Below are 22,326 nucleotides of genomic sequence, written 5' to 3' on the forward strand. Positions count from 1 at the left end.
CCAGCACAGACCCAGTACACTGAGGACAGTCACAGGCAGCCCAAATAGATTTTTTTCCCAAATGTTTTTCGAAGGCCCACTGCCTATATTCAATAAATATGTCTTCTGTCCCTGCCTCACCACCACTACTGGCCCTGGACTATGTATAATTACTGCAGGGCGCAATGCTCTGCACGGCCGATATAGAAAAAAAAAAAAAGTGCAACACTGCAAAAAGCAGCCTCTACACTACTGCACACGGTTAGATGTGGCCCTAAGAAGGACCGTTGGGGTTCTTGAAGCCTAAAATACTCCTAACACTCTCCCTATAGCAACTCCAGCAAGACAGCACTTTCCCTGATCTCTGTCAGAACGCATCTGTGGCGAGCCGCGGGAGGGGCCAATTTATATACTCGGGTGACACCTGATCTCGCCAGCCACTCACTGCAGGGGGGTGGTATAGGGCTTGAACGTCGCAGGGGGAAGTTGTAATGCCTTCCCTGTCTTTCTATTGGCCAGAAAAGCGCGCTAACGTCTCAGAGATGAAAGTGAAAGTAACTCGAACATCGCGTGGTACTCGTCACGAGTAACGAGCATCTCGAACACGCTACTACTCGAACGAGTATCAAGCTCGGACGAGTACGTTCGCTCATCTCTAGTTATGTCACAAAAGTGTTGGATGAAGTTATTGCCATGGAATTCACCTAACTGGATTTCAGTAAAGCATTTGATACAGTTCTACTTAAAGAGCTCATAGATAAGTTACTGAAACTTGGACATAGTCCTTTGATAGTCCGATGCATTTGGTTAAAAAGTGGACATCAGAGTGTTGTTATTAATGAGTGTGTTCAGGACAGGAACAAGTTACAAGCGGTGACCACAAGGGTCTGTCCTGGGTCCGACTCCTATTCTTTTTAATATATTCATAAGTGACATAGGAGAAGGTTTAACAGGTAAGGTTTGTCTGTTTGCTGATGACATAAAAGTGTGTAATAGGGTTGACACTCCTGGTGGGGTCTTGAACAAGGAGAAAGATTTAGCTTTATTGGATAAATGGTCAAAACAATGGAAACTGCAGTTCAGTGTTTCCAAATATAAAATAATGCACTTGGGGGAAGAAATCTTTGGACTGAGTATCAAATTAACTGTCCTGTGTTATCTAGGACTTCAGAAGAGAAGGATTTAGGGATTCTGATTTCTGACAGCCTCAAAATAAGCCCAAAGTGCAGTCAGGCAGTAAGTAGGATGCTCAGCTGCATAACTAGAGGTATAGCCAGTATAAAGAGGAAGGTTGTGATCCTGCTGTATAGAGCCCTGGTGAGATCACATCTGGAACACTGTGTTCAGGTCTGGAAAGCTAATCTACAGAAGGACATTGATAAAATAGAACGAGTTCAAAGACAGGCTACAAAAATGGTTGGAAAATTTATCAGGAAAGCTGTAAAGACTTAATTTCTATAGTCTGGAGGAAAGAAGAAGAGGGAAAACATGATCAAAACCATAATATATGTTAAAGGTATAAATCAGGTTCAGGTGGGAAGTCTACCGTGTTTCCCCGAAAATAAGACACTGTCTTATATTAATTTTTGCCCCAAAAAGGGCATGGTGTCTTATTTTCGGGGGGAGAAGCCTTATACTCACCTGGTCCATGGCGTCCTGACTAGAGATGAGCGAACGTGCTCGGCCACGCCCCTTTTTCGCCCGAATACCGCGATTTCCGAGTACTTCCGTACTCGGGCGAAAAAATTCGGGGGGCGCCGTGGCGGCACGGGGGGTAGCAGTGGGGAGTGGGGGGGAGAGGGAGAGAGAGAGGGCCCTGTTCCCCGCTGCTACCCCCCGCACCGTCACGCCTCTCCCCGCCCCCCGGCGCCCCCCGAATCTTTTCACCCGAGTACTGAAGTACTCGAAAATGGCGGTACTCGGGTGCGTAAGTACTCGAAATGAGTACGTCCGCTCATCTCTAGTCCTGACGCCTCCCAATGGTGATGATGATGATAGTGATGTCATTCACTGAATAGCTGTGACTGGCTCACCGAGCGCCGGCTGTGATTGGCTGCTGGCGCTCGATTAGCCAATCACAGCCCTCACTTTGCGGAAGGCTGGGTATTCAAAGTCCCATCACCAGCAGAAGCTCAGCTGTGAGACGAGGAGGACGAAGTTTACCGCAGCGCCGCCAGAGACCATCGGGAGGCATCGGGATGCCGCGGACCAGGTGAGTATTGATTGGGGGGGGGGCACTTTAGCTAGGTCCTATTTTCGGGGGAGGCCTTATATTTCAAGCCTCCCCCGAAAACCCGATAGGTCTTACTATTTTCGCGGAAACACGCTATGTATTAGAAAACTAAACAGTTCAACCAAGGGACATAATGTGAAATGAGCTGTGGAGAAAATCAGAAGCAACGTTAGGAAATTTTCCAGTAGACGTGGTTAGAAAATCAACAGTAAATAAACTGAAGTACGCCTGGCATGAGCATAGATCTATCCTATGCGCTCAGTCAGATGCGCATTTTTTTTTGCACACTTATGTGCGCGAAAAAACCCACTTCACGCATTAGCAAAATGCGCGTCACCACACCTCTGGCCCCATTGAAAGCAATGGGATGCAGGCAACCCCCGCAGCAATTTTCGGGGAAGGGCTTTAAATATAAGCCCTTCCCTGAAAATAATCCCTAGGTGTAGAAAAAAAACATTACTCACCTAGCAGCGCTGTCCAGACTCCAGCACGTCTTCTCTCTGCAATCCTGGCACTGATCTAAAGCACTTTTAAGAGGTGGGGATTTAAAAACATCGTCGGGAAGCATCACGTTCCTTTACCACAGCTGTAACAGCTGTGGCAGGGGGTTCCTTCATCCCTGCGGGGAGTCCCCTTGTCACTGAACACTGTGACAGTGCTGCCACAGTGTTCAGTGATGAGAAGACTCCCCGCAGGGATTTTATACACGCAGCATGGACTTTCACGGCGCACAGATGTCCTATCTTTTGCATTTGCAAGTATTTTGCGCCTGTAAAAGACGGACATGTGAAAACACCATAGGAAACCAATGGTCCTATCAGACTTCACCCTAAGTCATACGGGCGCATCCGGGCACCGATGCGCCCGTGTTACTGCACGAAGAAGACTCTCCGCACCGCCGGAAGAAAGAACACATGACCGGCAATGGAGCTTTCTTCCGGCGGTGCGGAGAGTCGTCCGCACCTGCAGTGCGGCCCTCAGAGAGAAATTAAAAGGAGATAATATAAGGGCAGAGTAGATTTTCCACGTATCTATGTGTCAGCTTGCACTTTGTGCTGCATTTTAGCCAAGTAGACATATTTTTAGCCAAATAATGAAATGCAACTTTTTTTTACAATGTTTTTAAAATGTTGCATCTGCACACTGCCAGCAGACTGGCATATATGTGAGCCACAAATCTAAACCAAACACACCACAACTTCTCCAATGTAAAATGCAACTAAAGTAACAAATGGTGTGCAGTATTTGATAAGCAAAATGAACTCCAAAATCCATCAAACAATCACGTATTAGCCAAACACTAGGTCTTTAAATTATATTTCGGCTGGTAGTTCTCCTTTAAAGATGATATAACTAGAACTTTCAGGACTTGAAAGCCATTCCAGTCATCATTATGTACTAGTTGGAATACAATATAAATCAGTGTCGGAGACTCTTTGTACTGACAACATCGCCATGTGTCTGAAGAAGACAATTCTTCATCTATTCTTTGACTTCCAATGAATGTCAAGATCCCAAATATAAAGCTGGGCCTCCTGATGTCAATTATTCTATAGTTAGACCCTGTGGGAAGAGGCTTTTAAGGATCATTCCTTACTAGTGAATTCCAGGGATGGGTAGCAGTGTAAGGAAGCACACAACAGCTGCTCTGTACCGAGAACAGCTAATTCAGGAAGTGTATAGTGCACTCTAAATATCTGCACACGTGAACACAACCTCCCCTGTCATTCTGTGAGCAGACAGTTATGAGAGTCGAACATGCTACTTTTCTTTATTTTGTACATGCACAATATAGGACTAAACTGTATATATATATATATATACATATATATATATATACATATATCACCTTTTAATGTACAATACTTGAATTCGGATTCTTGGAGGCTGAACTGTTGTGATCCTCCACAATCTCTGTGCCATTGACTCTTGTGGGCTTCACAGTTGGCCATTGGTCATGCATGCCGTATCCTAGCATTATGCATTCAATCTTTAGAAGATAACCCCTTTAAAGTTTTGAGGTTTTTGTCCCACATGGAGGAAATGAGCACATCTAAAATACATCCATTAAGGCTTCCTTCACACAGTCTTTTTGTGGCTTTTTTCTAGCTTATTAAACAATGCCATGAATTTATTGCATTTTCTTTTTTGCTGTTTTTGGTGGCTTTTGTATTCATATATGTAGTACAGTTTTAGGGCTGTCTTTTTTCATTAGAGCAGTCTATAGTAAAACAGCTAAAAAAAGCCACATCTATAAAATGCTACATTTTGAATAAAATGCCATGAACCCAATAAAACACATCAAAGAAGAGGGAAAAATAGGCTACAAAACCCCTCACATTTTGTAGTGCATTTTGTAATTCACTATTGACCTACAGCTAACATTTGGCCACAGAATTTTTACTGAAAAAAGTGGCAAAAAATACATTTTTCCTAAAATGTTAGGTGTGAAACTGACCTAATAAAGAAAACTTGTTATACTGTAATTTTAAACATTGCATCATATTACATAGTGTTTTATATTCCTTAGCCGACCACTACATGGAGACTTTGGTTGTGTGTTTCACACGTGCAAAAACGCGCACAAACACGTATGTCTGTTTAAGCCCTAAATGTGGTTGGATTGCTAGTTTTGATGTGATGCCAGTGTGACACAGCAAGTTGCAAAAAATCCACACATGGGCATGTTTTTTCACGGCCGCATAACAGGTTGAAACAAAACCATTGATTTCAATGGTTTCCTTTCTACTATCGTGAATAGTACGTTAATAGTACGCACAAGAAAAGATAGGACTTGCCCTATCTTTCTCAAATGTAGTTAAAACTAGGTGTTAGAAAGATAGTGCAGGACCTATCTCCCTGCTGTTTTTTTTCAAAGTCACGCTCTATGACATGAAGTTTGAATGCCCTGAAAAAAACATAAAACACCTGTTTCATGCGCAACCTTGGATAAAAACCTCAAGGTGATCAAGGCTCTGTTTAAGGGCTGAAACCAGTCCTCTGGCTGTATTTTATTGTGGACATTTAATGGCACGGATTAAATAAAGAAAAGCATGTCCTTTTTATCATACATCGGCTTCATGATCTTCTTTTGAAGAATAAGAGAATATACATACAACCAAACCCTGTGCAGTCTGATTCTGCAGTCATACTTTTTTCGGGTTCGTTCACATCAGCTTTTGTCAGTGATTTCCTCTAAAAAACATGACAAAATGGGGCTGCATTGCGTCCTCACAAAACGGAAAACGGAAACCCCTAGCACTGATATGATCCAGCCCTCATTGAATGTACTCTACATTAGGACAGGGTTTAGTTGTAATGTGAGTCACAAAGACACACAAGTCTGCATAGGAGCTGCAGACACCAAAGAACAGGATATTTGTATATGTATAAACCTGGCTCAGTTAAGACCCATTTAGGGCTCCCACCCACTTGCGATATTTTCTTTCTTGCGCTGCGCATCACAGCACAAGAAAGAGGCCGGTATAGAACCGGCATATCGCAAATGGTTTCAATGGGGCTAGCGACAGCAGCGCTAGCCCCATTAAAAGCATAGGGAGAATGCCGCGGACTTCTGCCACAGCTGTGACAGGAGTTTCCTTCATCCCCGTGGGGACTGTGGGGATGAAGGAATCCTCTGCCACAGCTGTCACAGCTGTGGCAGAAGTCCGCGGCATTCTATTCTATTGCTTTCAATGGGATCGGCACTGCTGCTGATCCCATTGAAATCAATGGTTTCAGCAAGCCCTGCAGAATGAATAGCTAAAAGCTATGTGTGATTGGCTGAGCGCTCAGCCAATAGCTAAGCAGTAGCTGCTATTGGCTGAGCCCTCAGCCAATCTGCACAGCCCTTTCAGGAGGTGGGGATTTTTAAATCCCCGACTGCTGAAAGAGCTCAGTAGCAGTGCCGGGGAGCCAGCAGGAGGACGCGGCTGAGAGCAGGAGAGGTGAGTATAATTTTTTTTTTTTCACACTTATTGATGATTATTGGGGAAGGGCTTATATTTCAAGCCCTTCCCCGATAATCATTCTACGGGGCTTGCCAAAGCAGTGCTTTCAATGGGATCGGCAGCTGTGACAGCTGTGGCAGAAGTCCCCGACATTCTCCATGTCTTTTCAATGGGGCTAGCGCTGCTGCCGCTGGCCCCATTGAAAAGACTGGCAATATGTCGACGTGATGCCGATATCCCCTGCGTCATGCCGATTTTTTTCTCGCACTGCGATGCGAGACTTTCACTTTAGAATCGCATCGCAGTGGAGAAAATATCGCCAGTGGGTGGTAGACCTTAGACACAACGGTTATCGCTCAAAATTCCAGCCGCTCAAAGCCTTCTTTTGAGTGATTCTCGTTCTAAATGCAGGGACATCGTATAGTTGTTGATCGCTGAATTCTAGCTTGCTAGAATTGAGCGATCAGCTGTTATCAGCAGAGCGGGCTGTTATCAGCCGGCTGCGCTGATAAGATTCTCTGCGCCTGTGTCCTGTTGTGAATTCACAGTGGGGACACTAGCAGTCAGTGCGGAGAAGAATACAGCTGTTTGTTTATGCAAAACCGCTGTATTCGTCTATTAGCGACCGCAGCTGTGTTCCGCTCATCTTGCATATTCTATAGTAGCTATTTAGCTACTATAAAGTATGCAAAGATGATTGCTCAAAACTGTCACTCAAACTATCGTTTGAGCGACTTTTGAACGATCATCTATCAGTGTAAATGGGGCTTTAGAAACTGTTCCTTTATGTCTGCAGTAACCAGTCTGGCAGAGTAACATTTGGATACTTATTGCTACAATATTAATCAATCAGTAAACTCTTCTGTATAAACAAATAAACATCTGTAACCATTGCATACGAATCTTCTCATAAATGTTACCAGTTTAAGATGACATCTTCTATAATGAATACATACCTTGTCCAGATACGTAGGCCACCTCCAAGAGCAGCAGGCAAATCAATAAGCCAGGTTTCATCTTACCATGGAGTGTCTTCTCCTGGGCTTCGCTGGTCCTAGATGTCAAGACACCTGCCAACACATTGTACCAACATCCTTTTAATAGGTATTCTTATTATACGCACCACTAAGAGCCTGGCTATGCTAATACATATTATAGTCTAAGACCAGTTTCGGACGAGTGCATTGCTGGTGCATTTTTGCATCCGTAATATGGATGTATGTCCCGACCCAACCTCAGGTTTTACTGACCCGAATCGCAGAAAGTAGAGCCCACTGATTTCAATGAGTTCCTCACATTCAGTGCTTTTGCGCTATATTCGTATTGAATTTGTATTGACTTGGTATCATGACAAATTGCATATGATCAAACATAGCAGAAAAATCCGCAGCAAAATCTACCTTTAGATTTTCATGTGGATCTTGACTGGAATTAACTCATTACAACTGCAATTAATCAATTTTGCTGTGAAATCCATGGCATTTCAGCAATGAATGGAACATACAGTGGATTTGAAAATGCACAGCCTGACAATTTAATGTTGCAGATTTGTGCCGCACATTGCGCGCATGGAATTAGCACGCACAATACACAGAAAATAGAACCCATTGATGTAAACTTTTTGCGTGCATTTTGTCTGCACATGCAAAAAATAGCACCTGTTCTATCTTTCTGTGTATTTGTGTAGCAAAGGTCTACATAGAAGTCTATGGGAGGTGCGCAAATGCGCAATAGGCTTGTAATTCTGTATGCAAAAAAACACATATGGACCTCATTAGACTAAGTAGCCTTTTAAATCAGGGTGGGGGTGTCGCACACGTATATGAACAGGCCATGTGCGCGCAAAAAAGTACAGTACTATGCGTCAATACGTGGGCAAATCCACCTTGTTCACTGTGTAAATATGTTGCACTGCTGCGAGGGTATTTGTGCATATGTTCTTCTAAAGGAGCCCTAAGGGAATGGGGTTTGTTAAAATTCCATTCATTTACATTGTGCTGTACATGGCTAAAGAATCTCAGCTTGCATTCCGCAGCCGAAATTCTGCAGCAACACAGCACATAACAACGCAATGCAATAGAAGTTAAGGGTAGACACAGGGGCGTAAGTAAAGGCTCAGGGGCCCTGATGCAAAAGGTGAGCTAGGCCCCCCCTCTATCTGTATCTGTACCCCTACCCATACCTAAACCATGCTGCACAGAGACATAACTTGAAGCTTCTGGGCCCCAATGCAAAACCTGTAAAAGGGCCCCCAACTATAATGCTTTATTCATAGTACTGGGCTCCCTATATGGAGAAGAGAAGCCTTATGGGCCCCCTAAGGCTCCTGGGCCCGGGTGTAACCGCATCCCCTGCACCCTTTATAGTTACGCCCCTGGGTAGACACTTCTGTTCGTGTTTCTTCTAATTCCATAGCGAAACGTACTTTCTTAGATTTTGTGGAGCTCTTAAAATCAGTTCTTTTCCCAGTGGATTAGCATATTTGTCAGGTAGTTTAAGGTTTGTCAGCGGTCAAAATTTCCCTTCTGAATTGAGAAAGTGTTGCCATATCCACACTTCCACCTCCGCACTGCAAATTGAATTATGCTTCAGACTGACCGTATTTTACTGCAGTTATAAGCCAATGAACACATATGACACTGACTATTCAACAGACCAATCTGCCCATGTGTTACCATTTCCACCATAGATTTAGTTACTGTCAGGTACCTGAAGGCATCCCAATTTTTGTATGTTCTATGAGACATTACATCAGTTGATAAGTGTCTTTAAACCTCAATAAGTGTCTACTGTAGCTCCTTCTGACATTTTACTACGTCTACATTTATGTCTCACATAACTTGGAAATACCATAAAGTCAACTACTGCCCACGCCCAGATTAGCGGAAGGAGCAGCGGGCCAAACGTATAAAAACCCTCAGGTATTAAGAAAAACCCTTTAACCGCTGCTTCATCAACTGCGCCAGCTAAACCCCCAGAAATCAATATGGAGATCGACACCTGAAGAATCACTTTGTTTCTGGGGGAAGCATACAACACTTCTGAATAAAACAGCTGCTGCTGGAGATTCCTTGAAAGGAACAATAGGGGAGATAAACATCTAATTCGGTTTATTTCAAAGGGCTTCTTTACACGAGCGTATGCGCAAAACCGCTTACCGCAGCGCAACATATTTGCACTTGAATGAGGTTGGATGAGATACATTTGCATGCGTGTCAGCTCATTTACTGTACTTTTTGCGCACGCAGAGCCAGCTCACACACGCACACCCTTTCCAAGGTTTAAAAGGCTACTACCTTAATGAGGTCCAGATACGTTCTTTCTTTAGAGGTTTTGTGTAGTGTTTTACGCATCTACTTGCGTATTTGCACACCTCCCATAGACTTCTACGGGGGCCTTTGCTGAAGAAAACACTGAAAGCAGCACCAAACTCTCTCTCCCTGGCTGATGGAATTCTGGGCTGTTACGTATATACACCGCACCTGACCATCTGAATTGGCGAGAAAACGGGAAATCGTGGCTTTCTCTTGTTCATGTGATTTTCGGCCGCGATGCAGGCGGTCAAAAATCACAAGGCCCGTTTGAAAGATGCCTTACGTATAGACTTCTATGGGAACCTAAATGCAGGATGTCCTATTTTTATGTGTGTGCAAAAACAGGAAACGTGTATGAACCGATTGGTGTCTATTTTTCGGTGTATTGCGCGCGCAAATTTGCATGCGCAAATACGTATGCAAATACACTTGTGGGATGGAGGCCCTAGGACTCCTACCCACTTGCGATTTTTTAACGCGAATGTCAATGGGACTTTCTAATGTTAAAAATGCATCGCAATTTTGTGCTTTGCAATTTTTGTGCAACGCGTTCTTAATATTAGAAAGTCCCATTGACATTCGCGTTAAAAACGTATGAGCCCTTAGTGTATGCTCACATGTTGCAGCTTCAGGGCTCGTTCAGATGGGTGAACTTGTGCGTGCAATACGCAGAGAATAGAATCCATTCATGTCAATGGGTTGATTTACCTGTCCCAATTTTGCTTGTGCATTTCGCGTGCACGCAAAAAATTGGAACATGCTCTATTTTTCTGTGCGTTTGTGCACCAAAGCTCTCCATTGAAGTCTATGAGGGGCTTACAATAGGATGCGCAATACGCTGGGCAATTCAGTGAAAAAAAGAACACATCCTGAACACAGGCTAAACAGCCAACTAAATTGAGGCCTGTTTGTTTGCCGCACACAACTGAACATGTCCTGCTTGCGCAAAAAGTACCGTAAAATATGCCAATACGTGCGCAATCAAGCCTCTTACATAGTGCAAATACATTGCACTGAGCTGTGTGCAAAAACACATGTGCCTGAGTGAAGGGGGTCTTATGTAATGTTTCAACTGTGCCATTCTTTCTCAAGCATATGCCTGCTTACACTGAGCGAGAGCTTGTTCACCAGTCACTTCATTTTCAGTGGGGTGGGGAGGTGGTGGTGGGGGTGGGGGGCGAAATGCGCTCGCAATAAACCCATTGAAAATCCGTTCATTACAGGACAAAATCACGCTTATCTGTTTAAGCCCCAAATCACTAATCCTAATTAAGGAAACCATTAATTCCCATTCTTTGAGAATGAATATTAGGTATTTTGAACAACTTCTAAGTTTCTTTGCCTGAAAAAAGAACCCATTAATCTGTTGCGCTTTGAAAAAGCCAGACATGAAATGTGCTGCTGGTTAACGGAGCGTCTAATCAGGAGTCCTCCCCACCCGCTGCCTGCACGAATGTGACATCATGTACTAATCTGTGCAGTTGTGTAAAGCCGTCATGAGAACACAGGCTGCTTTATACATCAACACTAGGAAATGCCTAGATCTAAAGCGACAAGCCAGAACAATCGTCTGCTATATGTTCCAATGGACTGTAAATCTATTTGCAGCTGTGAGAACCGTTCTTGCTCTGGATCATCGGAACGTCTGGGTTTGTCATTGCCTATTTCTGGCCCTGCTGGCATCTGCTCCTGTATCCTGGAGGTGGACGCCAGAATCAGCTCCCTACGTGTCTTCCAATGAAAATAAGCATGTAATCTGTATAGGTATATATCTACACAAGCCGGATAATGAGATACTCTTGCCAGGCTGTCCCACGTGCCATTCGTATCCTTGGCATGATTGTACTATAAACACGTCCTCCAGGAGTGACTGCCAATGCCTAATGAGGATGTGTCACATTTCCTCTTGTTAAATGTTTTACTGATGATGGCATTGACATTCTCCATTGAAACGTCCAGTTTTACATGTTATTAGAAGAGTACAGTAGCTGCGTCTACTGGATGAGTGAAACGCCATCACTTCTATAAGGGCGTCTTCAGGTGGCCGTATTTGGGCGCATTTTTGCACATGTAAAATATAAATGAATGCGCAGAGACCCATTGATGTCAAACATACCTATTCCATCTATTAAAAGGCTCTTTAGTAGAGATGAGCGAGCATACTCGCTAAGGACAATTACTCAATCGAGCATTGTCCTTAGTGAGTATCTCCCCACTCAGAAGAAAAGGTTCGGCTGCCGGAGTGGGTGAGAGGTGAGTTGCGGCAGTGAGCAGGGGGGAGCGGGGGGGGGGGGGGGGAGGGAGAGAGAGAGAGCTCTCCCCTCCGTTCCTCCCCGCTCTCCCCAGCCGCTCCCCGCCAGCCACTCCTTCCCGCTCTCCCCAGCCGCTCCCCGCCCACCGCCGGCAGCCGAACCTTTTCTTCCGAGCAGGCAGGTACTCGCTAAGGGCAATGCTCGATTGAGTAATTGCCATTACCGAGTATGCTCGCTCATCTCTACTCTTTAGCCTAATGAGGTCCAGATGTGTTCTTTTTTTCACGGAATTGTACAGCACACTGCACATTTGTACGTGTATTGAGTGCATATTTGGACACCTCCAATAGACTTCTATGGGGCGCTAGGTGTGCAAATATGCAGGGAAATACAGCAGCACCTATTTTGATATCAATGGGTTCTATTCTCTATGCATTGTGTGAGCAGGAAGATGGAATCAACTGGTTGCACAGATCCACCCTTTGATTTTCGTTGGGTTTCTCTCATGCTGCCCGGTATTTTCCTGGATGAAATACCGGGCAGCATCAGGGGATGGTATAGTCTCTCCTCAAGGAGAGCACTCAGAAGCTTTTAGGTGCCCCCACACGCCTTCTGGGTGCTCTTCTTGGGGAGAGACTATACCATCCCTGACCCACTCACCCCCAAGGTGTCTCCACACACTTTTTGGGTGCTCTCCTTAAGGAGACACGACACCGCTTTTGACCCACATCACAGGCCCCTCACAGACTAAGGCCGCCTGCAGACGGGCGGGTCGAATCCGGCGGCGAGAATTCTCGCCGCGGGACCCGACCTGAGCGCCTGCAGGGACCAGCGCATACTCACCCGCAGCTCCGGCTCTTTCATGTGCCGGCTGCCGGGCAGCCGGCGCATGCACAGACCGGAGCCGGCGGCCAGGACATGCCGCGGTTTGCTTGCCGCGTGAGATTTCACACGGCCAAACCGCGGCTGTCTGCATAGGATTGCGTTTGTTAACGCAATCCTATGCAGGCTTTGAGCAGCGGAAATCCCGCTAAGCCAGAATCCTACTGCACACCGATGAGGGCAAACACCACCAAACAGCATGTCTGTGCATGGATTCTGGCTTGGTTTAATATTCCCAGTCATTGAGGACTTGTTATGTCACTTTGAATTGAAGGAATACTGCTATCCAATAGATGGCACTCTAGAGGTATTTTTCCATCTTTCTTATTTGTATATGAGGAATAACACTTATATGACTTGTACTAGTAGATAGCCAGTGACTGTTATAGGAAATTCATCCACTTAAGGGCAGAGTTCTTGTCCCAGGACAACGACTGCAATCTATATATACTGTATAAGTATCCATGCTCACAAAAATCACTTAGTGGAATTAGGAATAATAGTTGTAATACGAAGGCATCCGCTATATTGAATGCACAAAGTACCCAGGACAATTCAACCTGGAGGTCGCTCTGTGTGTTGCCCCACTGGCATACTTTCGTAGACACTGTCAGAATTTTTCTCAAGCCTCCTCAGGCTTTTCGTTTATTCTTAGCGCATGTAATTAAAATATTTCACTCATTTGGGAGGCAAACGTCCTCCACCCCCAAGTCTTTTGGCAGCAGGAACCACTTGGCACAGGAGTCGCTAAGCATGGATGCCCTTGCGCTTGCTAGCACCCACTTTGCACTATACATTCTCGCACAGCGCTTCATTGTGGGCACTGAATGCAATAGGAACTGCTGGGCATAGAAGCCAATGACCACTGCCCACATCATACTCTACTTTCTTGTACAGACTTCAATGTGGGCTCTGAATGCAGCAGGAGTGACCGGCCACAGGTTAGTGAAGCAGAAGCAGCGGAGCCAAATGCTTTAGTCTAGCTGTAGCCACTCTCTGCTACACTGCTGAGTGTAGGGCACAGTAGAATTTGGATGAGACGGCTTCCTTTTCCCACCCCCACGCTTAGCAGCCTCCCACATCACACTGTTCATTCCTGTACAGCGCTTCAATATGGGCGCTGACTGTGAGTGCAGCAGGAACCCCTCTCCGCTACACTGGTGAGTGGGTTACGCTGCATCGTTCTGCCTCAACTGGTGATTGGGGGCCACAGTGTCCTCTGCAGTGTAAAAAATTAGGTGTCAAGTCCCCCTCTTTTAGCCCACATATAGTGTGTCAGCCACATGGTGGCAATATTTCTATTACAAACGGACACATGACACACTAAGGCCTCATTCATACAGGGTTGGTTTTCGCGCAGAATAGGCGCATGAAAAAAATCGCGTTCAATAGAACCAATGGTTTCCTATGGAAATGCTCAGATGAAGGAATTTTAGACTTCGCACCTTCAAAAGATAGGACATACGTGGCTACAATGCTCGCATCTAAGGTCCGTGCTGCAAGAAACAATAGGACCTGACCTATCATTGGTGCATGCTGCAAAGGAGATTCCATAGACTCCTAAGGGAGCCGGACAAAAAGGGAGAGAGTAGGGAGTTTGGCTGTGAAGCAGCTCGCCTTAATTACTCATTAGTCATTGCCAGTGCAAGCCAAGGGTAAGAGTGTTAGACGCAAGCGTGTGAGCGTTTTTTATATTCGCCAGAAAGCCACACAGTGAAAATAGTGTTTGCCCTATGTTCATCAGGTGTTTTTACGGCTGCCTTCTATGCTCCCCTGTTTGTTTGCATCTGTAAACGTTACTTTTCCCCACGCAAAACGTTCTTTCTAAAAGTATGTTTAATTATACGCAGCTTTGCCTCTACGGGCGTCCAATATAAAAAGCCCCATTGCGTAGCGGTTCAAGTACAGCAGACATTTTTTGTTTTGTGTTTTTTCACAAGGCATATTATCTTGAGATTTTCCACTCAAAATACCTTTTTCCAAGTATGGAGAGAAGACTGTGCTGTTAGCCGTGCCAATTCCCTTGTGTGAATGCAGGATTTTTGCGCGAATGAAGCTCGGGACTTCTGCGCTGCAAATTCCTCCGTTAACACGATTTTCACCCGAACGAGACTCAACTTTTTTGCACTCCTATTAGAGCGTGAACACGACGCCTGTATGAAAGAGGCCTAAGGCAAATATTAGATTCTGTATTTTTCACCAGTTTTCCTATCTGCAGGCTGTATTTCTGATTTTCAGTTTTCTCTAACAGCATGTCTGTGTGAAACATTCTCCTGCCTCCTCTGCCCCTCCTCTCTCTACAGATGACTATTAGCTGCAAAACCTTGCTCCATTTCTGGTTCTCTGTCTTGTTATCTCTGCTACTAGAGACGGATTTCACTTGACAAAAGTGGACAGTGAAATAGGAGGAAGTGAGACCGTTACCACTTTTTAGTGATTTTTCACCACAAAAGTGTCATGTTAGGTAAATACAATTATTTGCACTTTTGCTAGGTATCATAGGTATCACATTGGCTATCATATTCAGTGTCCATTTAAATAAATGGGTTGCTTATGTATTCCAGGGCAGGACAGGTCTTCCATAGCGGGAAATGCTCCACTCTGGTTGAGATATGAGGATCCTCAACAGAGGAACCCCTCTATTAACTCAAAATTCTTTAATAGGATACATTAAAGTGGGCTTTATAGACTAAGCTGGGGATGAACACAGACTTTTTGATAGTACTTGATGGCAAGATGACAGCTTTGCGTAGCATATTTAAAGGGGACCTGTCATATTTCAAAGTCAGCTGGGCTGGGTACATAACTTTCCAGCAATGGCCCCGCTGACTCAATCACAGCATTTCTTTTCTCTCTACTTCCCCCATTTTTCCACTATAAGTCCCATCAGATTTGGCTCCTGGCATTTTGAATCTGTCAGTTGGGTGGTCTCCATTACTCAATGTGAATGGGTGACATCAGATGTGATAGAGAGTAACTGATGGAGATTAACACTTGATAGATTCAAAGGACTGGGGGTGTAATCTAATGGGACTTGGTACGGGAAAATACAAGGCCTAGGAACAACAGAAAAGCTCCAATAGAGTCAATCCTGGTGATCCAAGGACATGACAAGTTCTCCGTAAAAGTTGATAACTAAATGTGTGCACTTCCTGTTGTGATTATTGCAGAAGTGGCTGCTGTAACTGAACATAAAAATGTCAATATCGATGTATGTAAAAATATACAAACTCTGAAAATTGACATTTAACTTACTGCTAATAGAGAAACATGTTTTTAAGGAATCCTCCTCACCTGTTCCCTTTCTTCATTATAGTAAAATTAAGTAGTTTATACACTATTCTATACTCTAAATATAACAGAAATGAATGGCCATATATATAGTAAAGTGATGTCTGTTTCAGTAAGGACAGTGAATAGTTCCATTCGGGGTTTCCGTCACTATGCTGCTTTTGGCACCTGTGATGTAACCCCCAAATGGAATCCAACAGTGTAGTGGAAATTGCCTAAGCCTAAATCCAAGCCCTGAGTGTAGATGACGTAAAAGTGTATCTACTCCACACTGCTGTGTATGTGAGTCCGTACATATATGTATGACATCCATAATCTTCTCTATAGACACACAAAAGTAATTACAGCCTATTGCATGTTAACAGACAAAGTTTTAAAAGTTTGAGCCTGTCCATTGTACTTATTGGTTTAGACCCCATTTAATGATACATTAGGATCAAATACTATGCCCAGTTACAACAGCTCATAGATACAAAGTAAATACTTGCAAATAAATTACTGTATGCTATTTTCACTGCAATGTATATAAATCATATGTAAATAATACATATAAATGTAACCTCACAACTGGTACAATATCATAATCGCTAATCCCAAAACATGCTAATAGGTTAATTTACAATTGTGAGCGCCAATGGCAACAGAACCCATAATATCAAGTGATGTAAAGTGCTGAGGGATACGTCTGTGCTATATAAATGAAGATGATCATTATTATTATTATTAATATTATATTTTGTCACCTATTTATTATGCAACAAAAAGTGAAGTTTTCAATCTCAGTCCAACTGAATATTTGTAAATGTTGCATACAATAAAATCCTTAGTTAAGAAAAGTATTCAATAAAGTTCAAAAAGTGTTCAATAAAGTTTTGCAACAAAAAGTCTTTTTTTTTCCAGTCTAACTGAATATTTGTTAAATTTTGCATAAAATAAAATGCTTAGTTAGTTAAGAAAAGTGTTCAATAAAGTTCAAATTAATATTATCCATCTATCTATCTATCTATCTATCTATCTATCTATCTATCTATCTATCTATCTATCTATCTATCTATCTATTTATCTATCTATCTATCTCTACTATATGTGTTAATAATATTTCAGCCTGGTTTAATATGCTATATGTTTTGTCCTGTTATAGCATGTGTGCTTTAAATGATAAGTCAGAGAGGTCTTGTCGTCAAGTTTTCAGTCTTACCAAAGTTGCTTGTGCTTCCAGTTGTCCTGCAGAGCTGTGTTTCTCCTCTTGAGCTGTGCGGGGGTCTTTTTATATAGCAGCTCAGCTAACAGCTCGGGAGTGTCTGGCAGCCACAGGACATAGAGGAAACTAAATCTTAAAAAGCAAAGAAACTGCAAAGGGATTACAACAGGGGTATAGAGCATCTCATACAATCTAGCATGACAGGAAGACACCCTACTATACAGAAGCCCATAAGTGACGAAACTAGCTAAATGCTTGAGACACTAAAAACCACATAATCTTCTCATTTTAATCTAAAAAAAATGGTCCTGTTGTTTTCAAATGTGTTCCAAGACCTGAATGTTCCCTTTTAATCCCCCTTGTGGCAATTCAACCCTTTCTTGAAGTAATAATTTACCATGAAGCAAACCATTAAGGATTGTATATATGCCAATACTTGACAACAATATCCAGTGACACTTTTTGGCTTGGCAGCTTCACATGGTTTCCAAAATGTATAAAGAAGTTTTTGGGATGCTCAGAAGCACGACTGATGTAAATATAGGTACTATACTTCATACAAAGTAACAAAGGCAGATAAACTACGTTAGACGCAATAACTAAACATCATTAAAGCCATTATGCCATGGACATTTGGCCCATTGTGAAGGTGTATGTAAGCATGGTCACGCATGTTGCTGTCTAAGAAGTTTGCATACCAATGGTATTACACATGTGTTGGCAGACTTTCACAGTAAATTTTGATTGGTGCTACTTTCCTTTTTCACCATTCATTACGATATAGGTCTTAGGTCTCATACACACCACTATATTATTGCTCTAAGAGTTGTACGGCACCATATGGCAGCACAACGAGAGCCAATGGTTCAGTGCTCCAGCAACATACAAACTGAGTACATGACTTCTTTTATGTACATATGAGCACCTAAATGTACCGTAAGTTGACTAGTATACAAAACTTATGCCCCATTTACACGCAAAGATGATCGCTCAAAATTTGTTTAAAAGATAGTGTGATTGACAGTTTGAGCGATCATTTTGCATAACCTACTAATGAGCACTACTGCCCATTAGTAGCTTATTAGCTTCATTTGCATGTAAATGGGTCTCCCTCCGCTGTTTACAGATAACAGCAGGTGATCTGTTGTCTACATACAGCCCCTTTGTTCCGCCATGGGACTGCAGCTGAAAACAATGTTATCAGCGCTCCCATGGAGAATCACAGCCCGCAGTCCCTGCCATCGCGAACAATGGATTTCACACTCACATGAAATCCATCGTTCAGCAGAAAAGCCAAAGCGATCGTCTGAACAAATTTTGAGTGATAATCGTTGCGTGTAAAAGGGCCCTAAGCTCATCCTTAGTACAATAGTGCTGTTGATTCTGTTGAATCAGAGCCAATCTCGTACACTGGGAAAGGTCTATCAATTAAAACCTGCCAAAAATGTGGCTTAGTATGTGTGATAAAAATGGGACATGTCTATGAAAAATATGGACCACTTTTAACCTTGATCCGTGCCACAATGGATAAATTGGGAAAAATGTATGAAAACAAATGTCCAAAAACAAGTTATTATGGAATATTCCCTTTTACTGTGTACAAGCACCTTATTCTGGTCTATATTACAGCCCCAAGGGGACCTAAGGATGTCTAGTACTAGTGATTTGTGTCAAATATATTATGGAGGGCACATCATCTTGGTTAACACTACTGATAAATGGGACCCGTGGTACAGTACAACAAGGTTTCTTGGGTAAAATGTTTGCAGGGTTTCTAAGAGATTCTCTCCTGGAGGACCTCAAGGAAAATAGCTATATAACTCCGTATCAGAATGGGTTTATGAGAGATCACTCCTGTCAAACCAACCTGATCAGCTGCTACGAGGAGGTAAGTTCTAGACTGGATTGGCAAGAGTCATTGGATCTTGTGTATCTGGACTTTTCCAAAGCATTTGATACTGTGCCACATAAAAGGTTGGCATATAAAATGAGTGTTTGGTCTGGGTGAGAATATATATATAAGTAATTAACACAAGAAAGGGCGGTATACAGTTGGATCTGTATAAATGGATCTGGATTAGAGATGAGCGAACGTACTCGTCCGAGCTTGATACTCGTTCGAGTATTAGCGTGTTCGAGATGCTTGTTACTAGAGGCGAGTACCACGCGATGTTCGAGTTACTTTCACTTTAATCTCTGAGACGTTAGCGCGCTTTTCTGGCCAATAGAAAGACAGGGAAGGCATTACAACTTCCCCCTGCGACGTTCAAGCCCTATACCACCCCCCTGCAGTGAGTGGCTGGCGAGATCAGGTGTCACCAGAGTATATAAATCGGCCCCTCCCGCGGCTCGCCTCAGATGCGTTCTGACAGAGATCAGGGAAAGTGCTGCTGGTGCCGGAGCTGCTATAGGGAGAGCGTTAGGAGAGATTTTAGGCTTCAAGAGCCCCAACGGTCCTTCTTAGGGCCACATCTGACCGTGTGCAGTACTGTTGAGGCTGCTTTTAGCAGTGTTGCACAATTTTTTTTTTTGTAGATCGGCCGTGCAGAGCATTGCGTCCGCAGTCTGCAGTCATTGTACAGAGTATAGGGCCAGTACTGGTGAGGCAGGGAAAGAGATATTCAGGCTATATAGGCAGTGGGCTTTTTCCAAAAAATTGGGGAAAATACTATATTTGGGCTGCCTGTGACCGTCTTCAGTTTACTGCGTGTCTGCTGGGGGTAGTAGTCCTAATTAATACGCAGCTAAGCGTTACAGCAGGCTTGCGCAAAATTGTTTCCGGGATCTGATGTCTCTGTTACATCAGCGCCGTCATCCCGCCAGAGGGAAACAGTATACATAATATTATACGCTGCCTACAGTATCTATCTGCTGGGGGTAGTAGTCCTAATTAATACGCAGCTAAGCGTTACAGCAAGCTTGCGCAAAATTGTTTCCTGGATCTGCTGTCTCTGTTACATCAGCGCCGTCATCCCGCCAGAGGGAAACAGTATACATAATATTATACGCTGCCTACAGTATATATCTGCTGGGGGTAGTAGTCCTAATTAATACGCAGCTAAGCGTTACAGCAGGCTTGCGCAAAATTGTTTCCTGGATCTGCTGTCTCTGTTACATCAGCGCCATCATCCCGCCAGAGGGAAACAGTATACATAATATTATACGCTGCCTACAGTATCTATCTGCTGGGGGTAGTAGTCCTAATTAATACGCAGCTAAGCGTTACAGCAGCCTTGCGCAAAATTGTTTCCTGGATCTGCAGTCTCTGTTACATCAGCGCCGTCATCCCGCCAGAGGGAAACAGTATACATAATATTATACGCTGCCTACAGTATCTATCTGCTGGGGGTAGTAGTCCTAATTAATACGCAGCTAAGCGTTACAGCAGCCTTGCGCAAAATTGCTTCCTGGATCTGCTGTCTCTGTTACATCAGCGCCGTCATCCCGCCAGAGGGAAACAGTATACATAATATTATACGCTGCCTACAGTATCTATCTGCCGGGGGTAGTAGTCCTAATTAATACGCAGCTAAGCATTACAGCAGGCTTGCGCAAAATAGTTTCCTGGATCTGCTGTCTCTGTTACATCAGCGCCGTCATCCCACCAGAGGGAAACAGTATACATAATATTATACGCTGCCTACAGTATCTATCTGCTGGGGGTAGTAGTCCTAAGTAATATGCAGCTAAGTGTTACAGCAGCCTTGCGCAAAATTGTTTCCTGGATCTGCTGTCTCTGTTACATCAGCGCCGTCATCCCACCAGAGGGAAACAGTATACATAATATTATACGCTGCCTACAGTATCTATCTGCTGGGGGTAGTAGTCCTAATTAATATGCAGCTAAGCGTTACAGCAGCCTTGCGCAAAATTGTTTCCTGGATCTGCTGTGCGTTCCGTAAGGGAAGTCAGCCTCCAACCACAGGCCAATAAGCGGCATATTTAATTACAGCGTTCTGTTTCTGCACTATTGGTAATACAGCATGCTGAGGGGTAGGGGTAGGCCTAGAGGACGTGGACGCGGGCGAGGACGCGGAGGCCCAAGTCAGGGTGTGGGCACAGGCCGAGCTCCTGATCCAGGTGTATCGCAGCCGATTGCTGCTGGATTAGGAGAGAGGCACGTTTCTGGCGTCCCCACATTCATCTCACAATTAATGGGTCCACGCGGTAGACCTTTATTAGAAAATGAGCAGTGTGAGCAGGTCCTGTCGTGGATGGCAGAAAGTGCATCCAGCAATCTATCGACCACCCAGAATTCTGCGCCGTCCACTGCTGCAACTCTGAATCCTCTGGCTGCTGCTCCTCCTTCCTCCCAGCCTCCTCACTCCATTACAATGACACATTCTGAGGAGCAGGCAGACTCCCAGGAACTGTTCCCGGGCCCCTGCCCAGAATGGCCAGCAATGATTCCTCTCCCACCGGAGGAGTTTGTCGTGACCGATGCCCAACCTTTGGAAAGTTCCCGGGGTCCGGGGAATGAGGCTGGGGACTTCTGGCAACTGTCTCAAGAGCTTTCAGTGGGTGAGGAGGACGATGACGATGAGACACAGTTGTCTATCACTCAGGTAGTAGTAATTGGAGTAAGTCCGAGGGAGGAGCGCACAGAGGATTCGGAGGAAGAGCAACAGGCGATGAGGTGATTGACCCCACCTGGTTTGCTACGCCTACTGAGGATAGGTCTTCAGACGGGGAGGCAAGTGCAGCAGGGCAGGTTGGAAGAGGCAGTGCGGTGGCCAGGGGTAGAGGCAGGGCCAGACCGAATAATCCACCAACTGTTTCCCAAAGCGCCCCCTCGCGCCATGCCACCCTGCAGAGGCCGAGGTACTCAAAGGTCTGGCAGTTTTTCACTGAGAGTGCAGACGACCGACGAACAGTGGTGTGCAACCTTTGTCGTGCCAAGATAAGCCGGGGACCCACCACCACCAGCCTCACCACCGCCAGCATGCGCAGACATATGATGGCCAAGCACCCCACAAGGTTGGACGAAGGCCGTTCACCACCTCCGGTTTTCACCGCTGCCTCTCCCCCTGTGCCCCAACCTGCCACTGAGATCCAAACCCCCTCTCAGGACACAGGCACTACCGTCTCCTGGCCTGCACCCACACCCTCACCTCCGCTGTGCTTGGCCCCATCCACCAATGTCTCTCAGCGCACCGTCCAGCGGTCGCTAGCGCAAGTGTTGAAGAGCAAGCGCAAGTACGCCGCCACGCACCCGCACGCTCAA

General features: G+C 44.5%; 1 protein-coding gene across 1 annotated transcript in view; it reads right to left on the bottom strand.

Annotated features, from left to right (window-relative positions):
* Nucleotides 1-17,141, bottom strand: part of CILP (cartilage intermediate layer protein) — a 39,366-nt gene extending 22,225 nt beyond the window's left edge. The window contains exons 1-2 of the mRNA XM_066592903.1: nt 17,100-17,141; nt 7,119-7,232 (exon numbers count right to left, since the gene is read on the bottom strand). Coding sequence (XP_066449000.1) covers nt 7,119-7,179 — 61 coding nt within the window. The 5' untranslated portion in view covers nt 7,180-7,232; nt 17,100-17,141. The remainder of the gene's footprint in view (nt 1-7,118; nt 7,233-17,099) is intronic.
* Between the last annotated feature and the right edge of the window lie 5,185 nt (nt 17,142-22,326).

This window comes from Eleutherodactylus coqui, chromosome 2 (genome assembly GCF_035609145.1).
Source record: "Eleutherodactylus coqui strain aEleCoq1 chromosome 2, aEleCoq1.hap1, whole genome shotgun sequence".
NCBI classification, from domain to species: domain Eukaryota; kingdom Metazoa; phylum Chordata; class Amphibia; order Anura; family Eleutherodactylidae; genus Eleutherodactylus; species Eleutherodactylus coqui.